The 18,187-nt window shown below is 56.4% G+C and overlaps 1 protein-coding gene across 1 annotated transcript; it reads left to right on the top strand.

Annotated features, from left to right (window-relative positions):
- The first annotated feature begins 5,274 nt into the window (after window positions 1-5,274).
- LOC137467732 (one cut domain family member 2-like) lies at window positions 5,275-15,407 on the top strand. Its single transcript, XM_068179153.1, has 2 exons — window positions 5,275-6,567; window positions 15,099-15,407. Exons 1-2 carry the CDS (start codon window positions 5,412-5,414, stop codon window positions 15,383-15,385), a joined length of 1,443 nt encoding a protein of 480 aa, XP_068035254.1. The 5' UTR covers window positions 5,275-5,411; the 3' UTR covers window positions 15,386-15,407.
- Window positions 15,408-18,187: the final 2,780 nt, after the last annotated feature.

The raw sequence follows: 18,187 nt of genomic DNA, 5'->3' as shown, positions 1-18,187 counted from the left end.
GCCTGTGCTCATGGAGTCACAGAGGTGCAGGGTGATGTCCCAGTGCCATGTCCCCAGGCAAGGACTGGGTCCCCCCAGTGCCAGAAAGGGCTGTGGGATCACAGCCTCTGGGAGCTGTGGGGCTGGCAGCGGCTGGGCGGCACCAGTCCCACCAAAGCCTGCAGGGACCCTTCTTCATGTGCTGGAGCACACAGACTGTTTATCCCCAGCCTAGAAATTGCACAGGAAAAGAAGAGCTCTGCACCGGTCTTTAATGAAGCGCAGGAATTAATAATTTCTGATATTGTTTCCGATGGAGCCGTACAGCAGCTGTGCTGGTCACTGGGGTCCATGGTAAAGCAGGGCCCAGCAACCCTAATCCTAATGGCAAAGAGCCTGCCAGGGCAGAAGGGTCACCCTGAACCCCAAGTGACCCTTCTTGGCTTGTCTGAATGCCAGATATTTTTATCAAGAGACCTTTTGCCAATTTCCTGTGGGGACCCATCATTTCTCATCAGCAAATTAAAGAAATGAGAACTATTATCATTATATTGGCATGAAAGCAGGGAGCAGTGTGCTCCATACAGTTTCTGGAACCTCCCATGGTCGTGGAGAGGGGTACAACCCCCTGCCAGCCCTGGGCACAGCCCTGGCATCACCACCAGAACTTTCCAAAAGCACAAAGAGGCACCAAATGCAGAGAAGGAAGCACAAAACTGACTGCAAATATTTGGAAATGGGAATACAGAAAAATTATTGACAGAGCGCCATATTACATCATTGATTTTTAAAGCAAAACTCCCCATCGATGCTCCAGACCCACATTGAACATTTCAGAATCATTGATTTTAATGGGAGTTCTGCCCCGTGATCGATGGCACAGCACAGCCCGAAGTAAATTGCTTCTTAGTATCAATATTCTTTTGCCCAAGCTCATGCAAGGTGGAAAACCATCTCAAAGTGCACGGCTTTTGTTTTGCCAGGTGGGGTCTGAGGGAAAGGTGAGGATGGCAGGGGATGGAGAAGACAGTGGCTGAGGAGGAGAGGCTCTTTGGGGCTGCCTCTCTCCAGCAGGAATGCCTTTGCATTAATAAGCAAGTCTCTTTATTATTTATTTAATTGTTATTTACAAGGTGCAGGGGGCTGCCCTCCCCTCTCCAGCCCCTTTGCCAACAGGATGGGTGCCAAGGTGCTGGGGGTGTACATAGGATTGGGAATACATGTTTCCTCTCGTCTTTTATACATCTTGGGTCTCTATTTTTGTTGCTTGCATCTCCTCGGTGAATGGTAGCAAGGCATGTGAAAACAGGCATTTGGCTACCAGGTTTAATTGTAAGACTAAGCCAAAAAGCAAGAGTTTGTGAAGCAGAACTAACTGTGAATGGAGGCTGCAAAACCAAGGCAAATAGGAAAAAGCAGGTTTTCTGTAAATGAATGTGTCTTTATTTCAATGGCTCTACAGTTCAATGCCTGATGGAGTTGTTTTCGATAAAAAAAATAAAAAAAGAAAAAAACGCCATAATTGTAATAAAGGTTTCATTAGTAAGGGCCATACTAAAAGCACTGTTTATTTTTCAATGGCTGACGTTCATAACGGGCCAGGGCACTTCTCAGGTGAGCGGTGGGAAGGACGCTGCAAGCAGAGCTGCTCCAGCCTCACGGCCACAGAGAGCCTCGGGACCTGGCCTGAGGGCTGGGACCGGGCCGTGTGTGTCCCCAGCCCGGGACCGGGCAGTGTGTGTCCCCAGCCTGGGGCTGGAGCGTGCCTGCACAGCCCTTCGTGCCCTGGCTCCCCTCGTGACCGTGCCGCGTCGCCGTCGTGAGCACTGGGGCTCAGGAGCTCTCAGTGTGATCCCGTGGTGTGATGTGCCTGCAGCATTGACTCATGTGCCATAACCTGGTATTTAATGCATTGTTTTTAAATAAAATGGTTTCTTGTGCTTTGGGAGTCTGTAAAACTCCACTGCTTCTGCTTCTTCCTTATTATTATTTCCCGAACTGCTCAGGGCCACTGATAGGTTTTACTGGAAAACTTCACCAGAGGAGTTGCCAAAATTGTTGCTTAATGCTCCCTATATTTCATTACTCAGTGCAACAAGCTTGGTGTGATGGATCAAATTCTGCACTCCTGTGAAATACATGGAGATAAAAAGTGTGGGAATGTGGGCACTGATTGGCTCAGGGTATTTGCTCATTAAGGTGAATTACATCCCCAGGAACATCTTACAGCCCACTGCTGTTACTCGTTGCAGGTGACCTGCTGCTTGCTCCAGCACTGCAGAGTGTCCTCAGCGGCTCCTGGCAGGAATTCTGCCGTGTGTTTTTAGGAGTTCACATGAACTCCCAGGATAGAGTCCCTCAGGCTGGCAGGCACAGGAGCAGAGCCATGCCAGATCCTCTGTTTGTGCTGTCTGTGTGCCTCCCACCACTAATACCCACTACAGCTCACATACTTATCCTTGAGACCATCCTGGCAGAGAGGCAGGGATTTATAGTCCTATAACCCAGTTCGGGTATGGGGATGGGATAGGAAAATCCCTTTCCTTCTTCTTGCACTGGTAAATGTGAGGAAGGCTCTGCTGGCCATTGGTGCTGGGGCTGCAGGGTGCCAGTGGCCAGCGTGGGTTGAACCCCACACCCCATGTCCAGCTCTGCCTCCATCCCTGGAAAGGTGTCCTGAGGGGATGAAGCTGCTCCCTCTGAATGGGCTTGTGAGAGCAGTTTCAAAATGCCAAAGAAAACACTTGCAATGTTTGTTTACAAGCAGGTGAAAATGACATCTGCAGGCCCTGGCCAGCTGGTGACAGCTTCTTTAGAGGAGAACTCCCCGTGCCTGTGCCGTGTCCTGCACTGAGGTGTCACCCTGGAGTCACCCCTTCCTGCGTGGTTTGGGTCAAGTGCCAGGTGGAGCTGCTGCAGGACACTACAGAGACGAACCCCAGAGAACAAAAGATGAGAGGAACTAAATTTCATATTCCCAGGGGAGTCACAGCCCAAACCAGAAGGATGCTGGGCGAGAAAGCTCAGCTGGGCCAGGTCAACCCCCAGGTTTGTCCCACCCCGCCATCCCTGGACACTGCTGCCTCTCTGTGGGGAGCAAGGGCACCTGGCTGTGGCACGGGGAGGCCCGGCTGCAGGCAGACAGGAGAAGGAAGGCTAACAAAGAACCCCCCTCCTCCCTCCCCCAAGAGCAGAGGGAAAGCCTCTGGCAAAGGCAGCCATGCAGGCAGGGAACGCTGTCCCGCTGGGCAGCCCAAGCTCGCTGGGCTGGAAGCAGCAGCAGCTCCTGGCACTGCTCCTGCCCACCGTGCCCAGCTGCCAGCTCGGCTGCACCTTGTCCTGCCTGGGTCACAGAGGACACCCAGCACCCTCCTGCCTCTGAGGGCAGGCACAGCCCCATCAGATTGGACCTTCGGGTACAACTGCACCACGCGTGGATATTTACACCTTGATTCCCAGGAGGATTGTGACGCGAATTTGGAAAGACACCAGAATTAGACACTACAGTGTAACAAAACATCCTCAGGGATTGCAGCCGTCAGGTGCAGGTTTGGAAAGGAAAAGTCAAAGGCCTGAGGAATTTGTTGGAGAAGGAGAAGGCAAGGCAAGAGGAAAAGGGAGGAAAAGGGAGGAAAAGGGAGGAAAAGGGAGGAAAAGGGAAGACACAGACACCAGCACATCTGCTGCGCCAGATTCCCATCAGGGTCTGCCCACCCACCCTCCTCCCGCCTGCCCACAGAGGCACCTCCATCTCAGGAGCGCTGCACTCGCCTCTTTTTTCCCCAGATCAACTGCAACTTTTGCCTTCCTTTAGGAAGGACAAAAAGATTTCACGCATAAGTTACCCTGAACAAAGGCACCTCACGCCAGGGCTTTCTTGTCTGTCTTCCTTTCTTTTTCCTTCTTCACCACAAGCTGGCAGTGGGAGGAGTAGCTGGGGTTGGGGGAACTTCACTTTATACCCGCCTGATTAGTGCCAAAAAGCAGCTCAGAAAACACCGTGAGCTCCAGAGACACTGTGATAGCAGCATGGAAAGAAATGGATCATTATCCTTTGGGATCCAATCTGTAGGGAAACTGGGTGCTGTCATACACAACCTGTTTGCTAGGAGATACCAGGTGCTCTGGAGAGTGGCCTGATGATCGAGGGTCCAAAAGATGACATTTCTCCCCAGTTCCCTCTTTTAGTTACTGGAAAGACCCAGTGGAGGTGGGACTTTCACAAATACGGAGACGGTTATCAGGGACGAGATAAGGAAGACACAAAACTCAAGGACACGGCTGCTTTTACTGCTACTGATCAAAGGAGCAGGGAGAACTAGTGAACTGCACAGCTGCGCGCAGCGGGCACGGCCCGACCCAGTGCCCTGGCACGGGTGCCCTGCATGGGCTGTGCCACAGCAGGCAAGTCGCCCCCTGCCAGCTCCATGCGAGGGTATGCTGTCCCCTCGGGCCCTGAGCCCACTGGGACCGCGCCCGCCCCTGCTCGGCTGCTCTCCCGGCCGCCCGTCCCCGTCCGCCTCCATCCGCCCTGCCCCTGCCCGCAGAGCCGCGGTGCCGGCCCCGCGCCGTGCGCCCTGCGGGGCTGTGCACCGCCCCTGCCAGCCGCGGGGTCCGAGGGGCGGCCCGGGGAACCGGCCCTTCCCCGGCAAGAGGGGAGAACGCCTGTCCGTGTGTGCACCGGCAGCGGGAGCCCGCAGCCATGTGCCAGCGGGGTGGCACGGGGACGGCGGGCTCCTGGGACCACCGTCCCCCCGCGGGTGAGGTACGTCCATCACACCTTTTTAACCAGCCCCCGTTCAGCCGCACTTGGGGCAACTAATAGCCAGTGACCAACAGCACAGAGCAGCGCTGTACCTTGGTTTGCAGCAGCGGACAAGGAGGCAGCAGGGCCGGCTGTGTGCAGCGGGGCCCCTGGAGCCGCCGGCTGCGGGACCGGGGCTTGCGGAGTCGCCTGCCGGGAGAAGAGCCGTGCGGCCGCCGCGCGGCCAGCACCGCGGATCCCCGTGGCGGCGGCACGGGAGGAGCCCCGGCCGCTAACCGAGGCCGGTTCCGGGCCGATCCCGGGATGCTCCCGGCGGCCCCGCACGCTACAAAGGCGGCGGAGTCTTTAACGGCCGCGCCGTCCCCTCACGTCCCCTCACGGAGGCCCCGCCCCCGCCCCTCAGCCCGCCAATGCTCCCGCGCGCCCGCCTTTCCCGCCCTTCCCCGCCGCCCTCACGCCCTCACGGCCGCCCGCCCGCGGCGTAAGCCCGGCCCCGCGGGCGCGGCCGGGGCGGGGCGGCCCCGGACAGCTCCCGCCGCCCGCAGACGGCGGCGGCGGCGGTGAGGCGAGGACATGGCGCGGGGCCGGCGCGGCGGGCCCGGCTGAGCCGCCGCTGCCCGCGGGGCGGGCGGCCCCGGGCCGCGGCGGCCGCCGCCCCGATGAGCGGATGAGAAGCGGGCGCGGCGGCCGGCGGTGCCTGGGCGGGGAACCGGGTGCGTGCGCCATGAACCCCGAGCTGGCGATGGAGCCGCTGGGCAGCCTGCACGGGGCGGCGGGGCACGAACCGGAGATGATGGGCAGCCCCAGCCCTCACCACGGTGGCCGCAGCGCGGGGCCGCTCCGAGTGCCGCCCCCCCCGCCGCCGCCGCCGCCGCCGCCGCCGCCGCCGCCGCACCAGGAGCTGCCCCCCGCCGCCCGGCCCGCCATGGTGCCCAGCATGGCCTCGCTGCTGGACGGCGCCGCCGAGTACCGGCCCGAGCTCTCCATCCCGCTGCACCACGCCATGAGCGTGCCCTGCGAGGCCTCGCCGCCCGGCATGGGCATGAGCGGCACCTACACCACGCTGACGCCGCTCCAGCCCCTGCCGCCCATCTCCGCCGTCTCCGACAAGTTCCACCACCCGCATGCCCACCCGCACGCCCACCACCACCACCACCACCACCAGCGCCTGCCGGGCAGCGCCGGCGGCGGCTTCGCGCTCATGCGGGACGAGCGCGGGCTGCCGGCCGTCAACAGCCTCTACGGGCCCTACAAGGAGGTGCCGGCCGTGGGGCAGAGCCTCTCGCCGCTGGGCAACGGGCTGGGCCCGCTCCCTGGCTCCCAGCAGGGCCTGCACGGCTACGGGCCGCCTGGCCACGACAAGATGCTGAGCCCCAACTTCGAGGCGCACGCGGCAATGCTGGCGCGGGGGGAGCAGCACCTGCCCCGGGGGCTGGGGACGCCCCCGGCCATGCTGCCGCCCCTGAACGGCGCGCACCACCCCGCGCCCCCCGGGCCGCCGCCGCCGCACGGCCCCGCGCTGCCCGCCGGCCGGGAGCGGCCGCCCCCCGCCGCCGGCCCGCAGGGGAGCGGCGCGGGGCAGCTGGAGGAGATCAACACCAAGGAGGTGGCACAAAGGATCACGGCGGAGCTGAAGCGCTACAGCATCCCGCAGGCCATCTTCGCCCAACGAGTGCTGTGCCGCTCCCAGGGGACCCTCTCGGACTTGCTGCGGAACCCCAAGCCCTGGAGTAAACTCAAGTCCGGCCGGGAGACGTTCCGCAGGATGTGGAAGTGGCTGCAGGAGCCGGAGTTCCAGAGGATGTCTGCCCTGCGGCTAGCAGGTAGGTGCAAGCCGGTGCCGCGCGGGGAGCGGAGCGCGACCCTCGGAGCGCAGCGCCGACCGGACGGCCCCGCAGTGCGTCCTCCGCCCGCCCGGCCCGGCCCGGCCCGGCCCGGCCGCTTCCCCGCTCCGCCGTGAACCGCGGGGCTGTGCGGAGCTAGCCGGTCCCCGCCTCCCGCAGCGCCGACACCGCGCACCCCGGCTCTGTCCGGTGAGGCTGTGCGGGGCTCGGGGCCGGCGGAGGGGCGCGCTCCGCTGCCACGGCCGGGCGGCGGGGCCGGGGCTGCTCTCCAGGGCCGGGTGCTGAAGGTGCGCATTCCGCACCGCACCGCGCTCCCCGTGAGCATCCCTCCTGCGGGCGCCGGAGCTGCCGGGCGCACCGGGAGGGGCCGGGCGGGGAACCCACGTCCCGGGACAGGCGGGGCCGGTGGGAGCGGGCGGGGGCCGGACCCCGCGCAGCCCCCGCGGCCCCGGCCCCGGCCCGGCCGCATTGTCCGCGGAGGGCGCGCGGGCGCCCCCTGGCGCGGCCGCGGAGCGCCGCAGCCCCCATTGTTCTGCGGGGGCCGCGGGGGGGGCGGCGGGCAGCGACCCCCGGGACCGACCCCCGGGACCGACCCCCGGGACCGACCCCCGGGACCGACCCCCGGGACCGACCCCCTGGCAGCGCCCGCACCGGAGGTGAGCGGGACAGACCCAGCGCGAGCTGTCCCTGCCGTGAGGCCCTGAGGGGTGCGCCCGCGGCGCGGTGGGAGCCCGGAGGTCGCCCCCCGGCAGGTCCCGCGCGAGTGCGGGCCGGGCCCCGCCGTGGAGCGCGGCCGGGGCTGCCTTCCCGCTCCCCGGAAACCACGCGGCCGTGGACGTGGGTGCAGAAGGACACGGGGGGCTGTGGCACGGGCAGACACGCGTGGGACCAACCGCAGCATGGGGCGGGGGCCAGGGGCCGGGGTGCTCTGCTCTGACAGCGATGAAAATCCTGGGATATCTGTGCCACCGAGTCCGCCCTTTTATTTCAGCTGAGCGCGACGCGGGTAGATCGTTTCCCAGTGGGCAGGCACAGAGCGGGCTGTTCCCAGGGCTGCCCGCTCTGCCGGCATACCCGGAGGGGTCTGAGGGGACACGGGGGTCTCTGCGGTAAGGAAATGGGCACAGAGAGTTCCCGCACGAGGGGCAGCTGCCGGGAGAGGCTGGGATGCGACGGAGCAGGGCGAAGAGGAGCCGTGGATGATTGATGGCCTTAATCCCTGCCCGACCTCTAACCAGAGGTGCTGCGGGTTAAACACCCACGGCCTGGGGTCTCCAGAATCCCCGTGGGGAGTGCTCGGGCTTTCCCGAGCTGCGGGGCAGTCCCGCCTGTGCTGCCTTTCGGGAGAGGGACGCTGATCCCCTGCTCGGCTCTAACGCCGACTGCAAACTCGTCTCGTCCCTTCCAGCACCCGCGGGCATCCGGCTTTTCTCTGTTTGCCACCAAATGAAGGTGCCGGGGTCTGACAGGGGCGTCAGAAGGACAGAAGGGGTTTGAGTTTTTTGCCTGGCACGCGGTGATGTCGCCTTCACAAACAAACGTGTATCGAGAGGGAAATCGATGTAGATAATGTTTAGAAGATTAAAAGAGCATTAATGCTGGCAACAGGAGCATCAACGCGTGGACCCAGTTTTCATTGATCTGGAACCTGAGCCGGCTCATTTCCAGTAATGTGGCTGGTGCTTTTCCTTCCCAGCACTGGTCCCGGGTGGGGGTTCCCCGTGGAGCCCTGCATATAGAGCAGAAAATCAGAAATCACAGCTGCATGCAGAGTTATGCCTGTATAATTCTGGATCTCTGCTTTACCAGGCCCCCTGAATGCCTCTGCATCCAGGAGTAAAGTTTGGAGAGAGCTGAGGTGCTGAGTGGCCGTGGACTCCCCATGGAGCGGGAAAGACCTTTGCAAATTACCTTTCCCTTCAGGAAATCGATTATTTTAATTTCCTTTTATTACCACGTGTGAATATGCGGCCCCTTTGCCTCAGTGCTTCCTTCTCCCCCTTTACTCGCTTGCTTAAATCCCTCTGAGCACGGGGGAAAAGCCACAAGTATTTCAGGTTTTTAAAAACAAAAAATACCCACCAGCTATTTGCCCCATTCCCCTGGAAATTTTTCCCAAGTGGGGTGCAAATCTGCTGCCCTTGAAGGGAAATCCTCCTCTCCTTGTGGGAGCAGTAGCAACGTGGGTGTGCTTAGTATTTTTTCTTATTATAGAAGATATATAGTATTGTCTATCCTATTCTAGCCTAATCTAATTTAATCGTATTATTTGTGTGCTTATTGTCTTTTCCTGGGGGCCTTTAGGACTCCTCTGTCAGGGGGCGGTGCTGGGGGGTTCTGTGCGGGAAGGTTGCGGGCAGGACGCGCTGTGCACGGGCAGTTCCGTGGGCGCTCTGGGGCTCCGGGGACAGAGCACCCTTTTGGGGTCCCCGTGCCCGTGTCTGGCTGCGGCTGCAGCCGGGGAAGCGGCGAGTGCCCTCCCGGGAACGCCGCGCTGCCCCCGGGGCGCGGCGGGGGCTTTGGGAGGGTCGGACTGACGCCTTTGCCGCAAAACCACCCCCGGCGGCGGCATCAGCGCGGGACCTCGTCCCCGAAACGGGCTGGGGCCCCCGCTCCTGCCGCTTCTCGCCGGGAGAGCGGGGCTGCCCTCGGGACGGGGGACTCGGGGCTCCGGACCCTCCCTCCCGCCGCGGGAAGGTTTCGGGAAAGCCCCGGCGGACCCGACCGACAATCCCTAAATTTCCGCGGGGTCAGCAGAGCGCTCCGCCGCCTGTTTGCCTTCTGCGGTGCCGGATCGCCTTACTGATGATTAAACACTCTGGTACCAAAACGCCATCGCGGGCTCATTTGTGCAGAGCTGCCCGATCCCCGCTCTGCTCTGACCTGTCAGTACCACGGAGAGCGGCGGAGAGGGACGAGCGCAGGGACGGAGGGAAGGGAGCAGGGCGGGAGCAGGAGACGAGACCGCGGGGCAGGCGGCGGCCGCGGGCGCTGCCTGGCCCGGGCCCGGCGAGCCGTGCGCGGCAGTACCAGGAGTGGGCGGTGGCAGTGGCACATCCCAGGGCTGAGCCCCTGCCCCCCCAAGTGCTCCAGGCCAAGGAGAGGGGTCTCGCAGTGAGGAGTGGGCTGTGCACAGTTGTCCGCCCATCCTCTGCCTCTTTGTGCCCTACCAAACGTTTCTTCCCTGGGTTTTGAGACTATTTTGTTGTCTGCATCCCCAGCTAAAAATTAAGGCATGATAACATCTGTATCGGGCACGTTATGTATTTATAAAGCTATTTCTTAACGTTGAACTAAATATACAGGTATGTAAAGGTTCTTTGAAAGGTGCTTAGTGGCTTGAAATATTGGTGCTCTCTTCAGCTATAGATTAGTGGTTGTGTTTGAACAATCCATGCAGTAAATTGTGATGCTGGCTGATAAATTATATTTCTCATGTACCAGCTTTCCAAAAGAATACCCTGCCCCAGCTCTTTGTCCCACATCATTTCTGAAGGCGTTTCTGCCACACAGAAATCTGAATCCTGGTTTTGCAAAGCAAAGGAGTTTTATCAGTTTCTTGATGATTTGATGAAGTTAATTCTGAGTACATTTTGGATTAAATGCATTTCTGTATTTCCCCCCCTACTTTTTAAAAGAAGCAATTGATTGGTCATCATGTGTTACTCATTCTGAAACTGTTCTTCACTATTTCCTTGTAAGATTTCTTTTCTCCCAGCATCTCTTTTTTTCCCCTGTATCTCTTGCCCATCACTGCTTGAACTGAAATATCCCAAACCCAAGTATCCCTCTGCAGCTGAAAATTGCCACAATTTATTAGTGGCGAGGAACGCACAAAGGGGAGAACATTTTTGCCAAAAGGATTCTTTTCCAGAAACTGGTGTCGGTTCTTCCCACACTCTGTAGGAGTGCTTTTGCTCTGCAGTGTGGCCCCGGGTGCTCATCCTTGGTGCTCCTCCCTGCTATTATTCACAAAACCTTGTCCTGGCTGTTGCTGCCATCCAGCAGCTGCAAGAGCTTTTCCTTCCCTTCCAATTAGCCATTACGGGGAGATGACAAGCTTCCTGCAGTACCAACACGGCTATGCCGAGCCTCCGAGCACTAAAGGCAGCAGACTCCTCATCAGAGCAGCTCCCCTGGAGCCGCCTTCAGAGTGCAAACGGGGCTCTGCAGGTGTGCAGAGAATGGATCTCAGCGAGAAAGCAGGGCTGAAAGGGACTGCAGACATCACTTGTCCTGATAGTCTGCCCCTTCCTTCAGGATCTCCAGAGGGGGATTTTTTACCTAAGCTATCTCTTCCAGGGCTTACAGGTACAAAAAAGCCCTTAATGACTGGCCTTAATCTCACTTTTTGTCTTTTAAACCCTTTGCTTCTCATCTTATCCCCACTAGACACAGCGAAGAAGAACACTCTCTCCCCTCTGATAGCAATCTGTTTGTATTTAAGGCTCCCATCTTGTCTCCTGTCTTCTCTGGAAAAAGCCCATCATACCTGGGCAATGAATATGCAGGGAAAGCACTATATCCAACGGAACAGATAATACATCTCTTTTTCCAAGGTAAAAGATTATGTATCCAGCTCTATCAATCTTGCAGACTTTTACATAAAAGGCTCTCTGATTTATAGAGGGGTTTGCACACAGAAATCATACCAAACAGACTAATCTCAAATGGCTTTGGTGATAACATCAGCCAGACAACTTGCTGATGGCAGAGAGAAATGCAATCAAAAAAGAAATTGGAGTGTTTTGGGGTTGTTTGGAGGTTTTGAGATATAAAATCAAACTGCTCCATTGTGAAAAAAGGGACTCAAACCACTGGTAAATGCTGCTCAGAGGAATTATTAGACAAGTGATAGAGGCTGGCAGGTTCCCAAAACGCAAATTGTCTCCAAGACCAAAATATCTCTCAGTAAGCAGGGAACATATTTATGAGCAGCGGTGATTTTCCAGCAGTTCTCATCCCCTCATAATGGGATGGGAGCACGGGGCCTGTGCCGAGGCATTAAGCTTTGGCAAGCAGCACTGGGCTGCAGGAGGTGAAGGAAGAGCAGAGGAGGTCTTCCTTGGAAAGCTTCCCACACACCTTCTTCTCCTTCGTGTTGAGAAGGAAAAATCAGGGGGGGTACCAAGAGAACACCTTCCTGGCTGGAAACAGCCAGGCTGACAACTTCTTTCTCGGAGCATTGCAGGAATCCCTGGATCTCCAAACAGGGAACGCCTCACCATTACAATGGATGAGCAAGCAGATCTTCTCTGGAAGAACAGAATTAACTTTGTGCTACACATCCAATCTGTTTTCTGGCTAAATGCCACCAAGGGCATTCCTAGGGTTTCAAACATTAGGAGTTTGGTGTGTTTGGTGCAGCAGCTGGGATGAGCAGCACTGGCTGTCCACCCCGACAATGTGATTATTTGCATCTTCATTCTGATTGCTCCTTGTTCCATAATGATTTTGTACACAGCGGAGTACTTAACCTAATTTGTATTGATCTCAATCGCTCCCATTCGTGCATACTTAATTCAGAGAGGTAATCAAATTGATTTCTGAGGCCTAGTTTTTAAGAGATTGTAGTAACAGGGGTATACAAGGGGTTGCTTTAAGTGAATCACAGCAAAAGAAACACATTTTAAATCTTTAGAGAATGCTTTGATGGTCATTTCATTGTGTTCAGTATTACCAGAGTAATTACATTTCCCCCACACTGAGTCCTCTCCAAAATCGAATAGAGGAGCAGTTTTAGTTCCATCAGGCAGATGACTGGGTTTGGGTGACTTTGCACCCACACAAACCACACAGGCGGGATCCGTATCCACGGCCTGTCCTTCGAACAATGGAGACTGAGGACACACTGCTGGGTTAAGGGGATATCGGTCTCTGCTCGGCTCCTTCTTAGCACCTGCTCTTTGTTTCGTGGCTGCAGAGCCACTTTTGTTGATTTAAAACACCCAGAACCAGAGAGGCACAGGAGCTGTGTTGGTGATATTTCCAGTATCCCAGCAAGTGGCTCCGCTTCTCCCGGGGCTGCTCGGGCGCTGCTCTGGCCCCTGGGACCCCTCCCGGGCCTCTTCCTCCTTCTGATGCTGGTGACCTTTGTGTCCTCATCTCTGTCTCCCTCCTGGAGAAGTGCAGGAGCTGTGGGATGCCCTGGAGCATCCCTGCCCCATGCCTGAGGGCTCACTGGCTGGGATTGAGCTGAGCACTAGAGCTTCTAGACAGTTCTCAGGATTTCTGGCTGTTTGGAATGCTGGGCCTGGCTAGGTTCCTCTCTTGTGGGGAAGAAAATGGAAAGTCAGACAAATGAGCTATTAGTAGGGAAATTCAGTATGATGATACTCGGGGTGTCACAGTGCAGTGTCAGGTCCCTGCACTCTCTTAATGCCCTTCAAGTCGTGGGGCACCACTTTAGTCCACACTACGGGAGGCAGCACTGATCCCAATTCTGAGCAATTCCTGTATTGTTTCTGTTGAAGAGCATCTTTAATCCAATGCAGAAGAAAAATCTTTTATTTTATATTTTTATGTATATTTTTTTCCACAGTTATGGCTTTCAGTTCTTGCTGGTTGTCCATTTTCTTTCACAGGGTATGTTCAGGTTTAACCACAGCTAATAAATCAAATTGTGCTTAGAATCCAGATGGTCTCTTCCCTTCCCTCTGCTGTTAAAACCTTTCTCTTTCTTCCCGGAAAATCACTTGATTTTATTAGAGCGCTCACCCCATTTTTCTCTGCTGAGAGCTGCACGTCAGGTGCAGCGTTTGCCTTTGTGGGGCCTTTTCAAGAGCAAACTCAACAGTTCGAGGAAAGTATTTACTGAATGCATCAAAAAGCACACGCCTCTGCATTATTTATTATCAGATACCAATAACTGTAAAACGCAGAGTATCTCAGGACATAAATTAGTGATGGTAGGAAACACTCCACTCGTCCCAGTGTCCCGGAACCGATTAGAAGCTGCAGCAAAGATGCTGGTGCTCATCATGTCCCCAGCACCGGGGACATCGCCGCGTGGCTTCTGGACCTGTGGCCAAGTAAACCCAGCTTAACGTCAGCTTTTTCAGCTCAGACAGGCAGTTGGATGTTATCTGTGCTTTTTCAGCTCAGGCAGGCAGTTGGATGTTATCTGTGCATTTTCAGCTCAGACAGGCGGTTGGATGTTATCTGTGCAGTGTCAGAGGTGCGGTCCGAGAGCCCGAATTCTTCCCTCCTGCTGCCTCTGGGATAATGGCCTCGGAGAGGCGATTCTGGCCGTTGGGGCACAGGTGCAGGCTCACCTTGATGCCCCTGGTGTGTCCAGGCGGGAGCATCCCTGCTGCTTCCTGCTGCCGTGGCTCCCAGCCGGAGCCCTGTGCTGGTGCCACTGCTCCGGGAGGGCTGTGCTGGGAATGTTCACCACAGCCTCTGTCTGGGTTTCAGCCCGACTCTCAGGACCATCCTTCTTTTGTGCTTTGGAGTATTGTGAGGTCTGATCTTCACTTCCCTTCCAGAGGCAGCTCTGCTGCAGCCACTGGAATTTGGCAGCTGAGAGGGGTCAGGGTCAGGCACTCCAAGAAAATACTCGTTTCCTGCAGAAATGCTGTGAGGTCCTGTCCCTGCACGGAAGGAGGCAGTCAGTGCCACAGTGGCTGAGCCAGGTTCCACACAGGTACAGCCCTGACTGGGTTAATTACAGACATTTCCACAGTCTGACTTTTACTTTTGAGCCAGCTTCATTTCACATTCCAGACCTGCAGAATTATTTAACAGGGCTGCTTAAAACCCGCCCGCTTATCAATTCTCTGGGCTCATTTTGTCCCAGCATATTACCTAACCATGTCAACATATGGATTTTCTCTCTGTGCCCAGTGCAGACGGCCTGGGCAGGCTATTTTTAAGTGTGGGTGTGCTCCGGCAGCGGTATTGGTTTCAGCACTTGCTGTTCTCTCTCTGCTAATAAATACAGAGCAGCTATTAATACGAATGGGTTTTAGGATCCATTAGCATCGCTCAGCGGTGGTCCAGCACTGCTGCCCTGTGTGACCTGAGCTCTGACGGGTGCTTCTGCCTGGCTTCACCCTCGGGACATGCCCCGGGAAGGGGGACGGGCGATGGGAGCGGTGCCCTGGGGTGGTGGCACTGCAGGAGTCAGGCGGCAGGGGAGGAGCAGGGCAGGGCCAGGTGAGCCAGTGCCTGCCCTGGGAGGCCAAGGAGGCCCATGGTGCTTTTTCCCCATGGTGCTCACACAAAGTTGCTGCTACCGGAGCTTTGACTGGGGTTTGCTTTGGGCTGTTTAAAGGGACAAAACTTACGTACAGCTGTAATTCCTGGCTGTTGAGGGGTATTGGGGATGTAAAAGCACTGCAGCCCCCTGGCTTCCTTTGGGAGCCCTCCGGTCCCGTGTGCCAGAGTGGTGCTGGCTCAGCCGGTGACACTTGCCCCTGCCATGTGACAGTGCCTGCCATCGGGGTGGCTGGCGGGGTCTGTAGGCACCACCCTGACGCTTTCTCTCTGTCTCTGCCACCCCCTCCCAGCCTGCAAACGCAAAGAGCAAGAGCCCAGCAAAGAGCGGAACAACTCCCAGAAGAAATCCCGCCTGGTTTTCACGGACCTCCAGCGCCGAACGCTTTTCGCCATCTTCAAGGAGAACAAGCGTCCCTCCAAAGAAATGCAGATCACCATCTCCCAGCAGCTGGGCCTGGAGCTCACCACCGTCAGCAACTTCTTCATGAACGCCCGCCGGCGCAGCCTGGAGAAGTGGCAGGACGACCTGAGCTCCGGGGGCTCCTCCTCGGCCCCCAGCACCTGCACCAAGGCGTGAGGGGCGCGGCACGGCCGGCACAGCGCGGAGAGAGCGGCTTCGCAGCAGGGCCCCTCGCTGGAGACTAAAGCACAATCCCCCCCGCAACCAAGCCCAGCCCAGCTGTTCCCGAGGACATTCCTACGGCTTCTCGTCAGTCTTAGCAGGCGCAGGCTCCACATTAACCTCTCTCCACACATTACTATGCTCAGGACAGGCGAAGCAGGTCTGAAACGTAGGGGAGTCGTTCTTGAGGCAGGTTTCTCCTGAGCCCCGGGTTTCCGTGGCCGACGGGAGCCGCTGCCAGCCCGGCAGCCTCCCGTGCCCGGCGCCTGCCGTGTGCTGGCCACACCACCCTGCGGCCACAAGACAACGGAGCACAAAGTCGGATACTAAAAACCCAAGACCCTGTTTTTAAACTCAGGCACGGTTTTTTGTTAAGTGTTTTAGGGGAAAAAAATCAGATTTAAGGTTTTTTTGGTTGTTTTTTTAGTTTAATTTAATCAGCTTGTTCTTGGATCAGAAAAGTTCAGTTCTCTTGAGCTCAAAGTATCAAGCACAAAGCCGGTAGCTAATCCACGGTCCGGCCCTGGGCTGCCCAGGGCGGCTGTGCCAGCTGCAGCCTGACATCCCGGGAACACCGCGGAGACGGCACGAGCCTCAAGCACAGCTGGCAGTTCCCCACAAGCTCTGTGTTTGTACCTAATGCACACTCAGGAGGTCGATGGAAGTGCTACAGTTCATGGAGCAAACACAATGTTTTGGAAGACTTAGATTAATTTGCATTATTACATCCTTTTTAGTTTCTGGGAATCTGGTTTCTCCTCGGCAACGGCTGTTACCGAAACCTTTTCAGCGTTCAGTGTATTTTTGTTCATTTTATCAGTATTTTATGGTACTTTCAAGCAGGAAAAGAAACAGAAACAAGCCCTTCAGATGCCACTGACCATTTCAGATGTGCCGCGTTTAGCTCTATCTCATCCCTAAGTTCCTTTTCCCTGCCAGCTCCCCGAGCCGGCAGGAACACAGCACACCAAAGAGACAGGATTTCTGCAAGCCAAAGATGTTTATAACTTGCCATTTCTCTTTGTCGTCGCTGGTGCGGGTGGTTGGCTGGCGCTGGGGAAGCCTGGCAAGCTCCGAGCCCTCTCTCCAGCTCCGTGCAGCGGAGCCGCCCTGGCGGCGGCGCAACGGCCGCTGGCTGGTGACCGGCCTGGGCGGCCGGCAGAGACACTTGAGACTTTTTTATGTACTACTTAATCGAAACCAAAGAAACGTTTTCTGCACCTACTTCTTCTGCAACAAACTGTTCCATTGAAAGATAAAAATAAAAAAAAAAACAAGGAAGCATGTCAGGAAGCAAACAAGTCCCACACTGTGTTCTACAGACATCTTGGACATTTTCGGAAGCAGATCTCAAAGAAAGGGTTGACAAGAATGAGAACAAAGCAAAGCCAGTACAATTGCTGCTTCATTTGACAACTCAAGTCATCTTAAAGTTGAAGATTGTCTTTAATTTGTGCCTATGCAGTTTTTTCAAAAGAACAAGGAACAGAGCAACCAAAACCTCAACAGCTACAATACCAAAGATGAGGATTCTCACTACTTGTGTTTCAGTTTGTTTCTCCTCTTGCACGACTAATGCACATAGTCCCAACTGTTCTCTGGACAGGTAACCACTCGTGAGTCTTTGTGCAACCAGAAGGGTGGGTTTATTTGTGTTTTCCCTGTTTCTGCCCCACACGGCATCTCTCTGAGAGCTGCATGGACTCCAAGTGCTGGATGTTGGGATACTACCCCAGTGCATCTCCTCCCTCCAGGAAACACTTGTGGGATGGCTGTGACCTGTGTGTTGGTCTCCCGTGTGTCTGGAGCTGTGAACAGCCACCCTCCTGCGTGTGACATCAGTGGAGTGACCTCCACCCTTCTTTCTCCTCCCCAGGGATAAAACTTGCAATATGTGTGTTCCCATCTCTGTCACTGTGAGTGCTGAGCAGCACCACAGCCCGGCTCCAATCCTCCACCTGAACCAAACCCAAGTATTCAGCAGTTTGTGGGGCAGTTCAAGGCTTCCTTCTGACATATTAGCCTTGTAGCATTGTTTGGTCCAGGTCTTGATGATCCAGATCATGATATGTCCAAATTTATCCTCAGAGCCGGAGCGCATCTTGCTCCTCTCTGCCTTTAAACAAGGGCTTCATTTTAACTGCTTCACAGAACGGCTGCTGTCACTTTCCAATGACTGCACTCAAAATAGAAAAAAAACCAAGAAGCCTCATCTGCTCAGGACAGGAAAAGTTTCTGGAAAGCAAATTCAGGATCCTCACAACTGAATTGACAGCATGTGCCTGCTCTGGGGATCAAAGGATCCTTTGGCAGATTCCAAAGAGATTTGGAGAATCCTTGTAGCCAGCCATGGAATAAAGTTGCTAAAAATGGTCCCAATCTGTGTTGATGTGTCCTGAGGGCTCCTCACCCAAATGCCAGATATTTGAGTGCAGAGTTTGGAGCCAGCAGGCTGTGGAGCAGGGCCCAGCTGAAATTTCACTTTCATTCCCACCTAAGTGTCCATCAAACCAGCCCCTGGTGCATTTTGAACTCAGCATTGCCCTCAGGAGAGCTGTCTCGTGCTGGAAGTGTCCCCCTGCAATCTGCAGTGGCAGGGGATGACACGGGATCAGTGAAAACCCCAGTGCTCCTTCCTTACCTCCCCTTCCTGCAGTGAGAGGGCAGGGAAGTGCATTGTATCCCGCAGGGAATGAGCCCCAGGCATCCTCTGAGCACGTGGGACACCTCACTGAGGCTCACCTCACCTGAGGGACA

The sequence above is a fragment of the Anomalospiza imberbis genome, unplaced genomic scaffold (genome assembly GCF_031753505.1).
Source record: "Anomalospiza imberbis isolate Cuckoo-Finch-1a 21T00152 unplaced genomic scaffold, ASM3175350v1 scaffold_77, whole genome shotgun sequence".
NCBI classification, from domain to species: domain Eukaryota; kingdom Metazoa; phylum Chordata; class Aves; order Passeriformes; family Viduidae; genus Anomalospiza; species Anomalospiza imberbis.
Note: the sequence above shows the minus strand (reverse complement) of the source record. Positions and strands in the feature narration are given on the sequence as shown.

What these genes read in the sequence shown, in the direction of transcription:
- LOC137467732 (XM_068179153.1), top strand. Translation starts at nt 5,412, where the DNA reads ATGAGAAGCGGGCGCGGCGGCCGGCGGTGCCTGGGCGGGGAACCGGGT. An exon ending in GTCTGCCCTGCGGCTAGCAG is followed by an intron (nt 6,568 to 15,098) that starts GTAGGTGCAAGC and finishes ACCCCCTCCCAG; the next exon opens with CCTGCAAACGCAAAGAGCAA.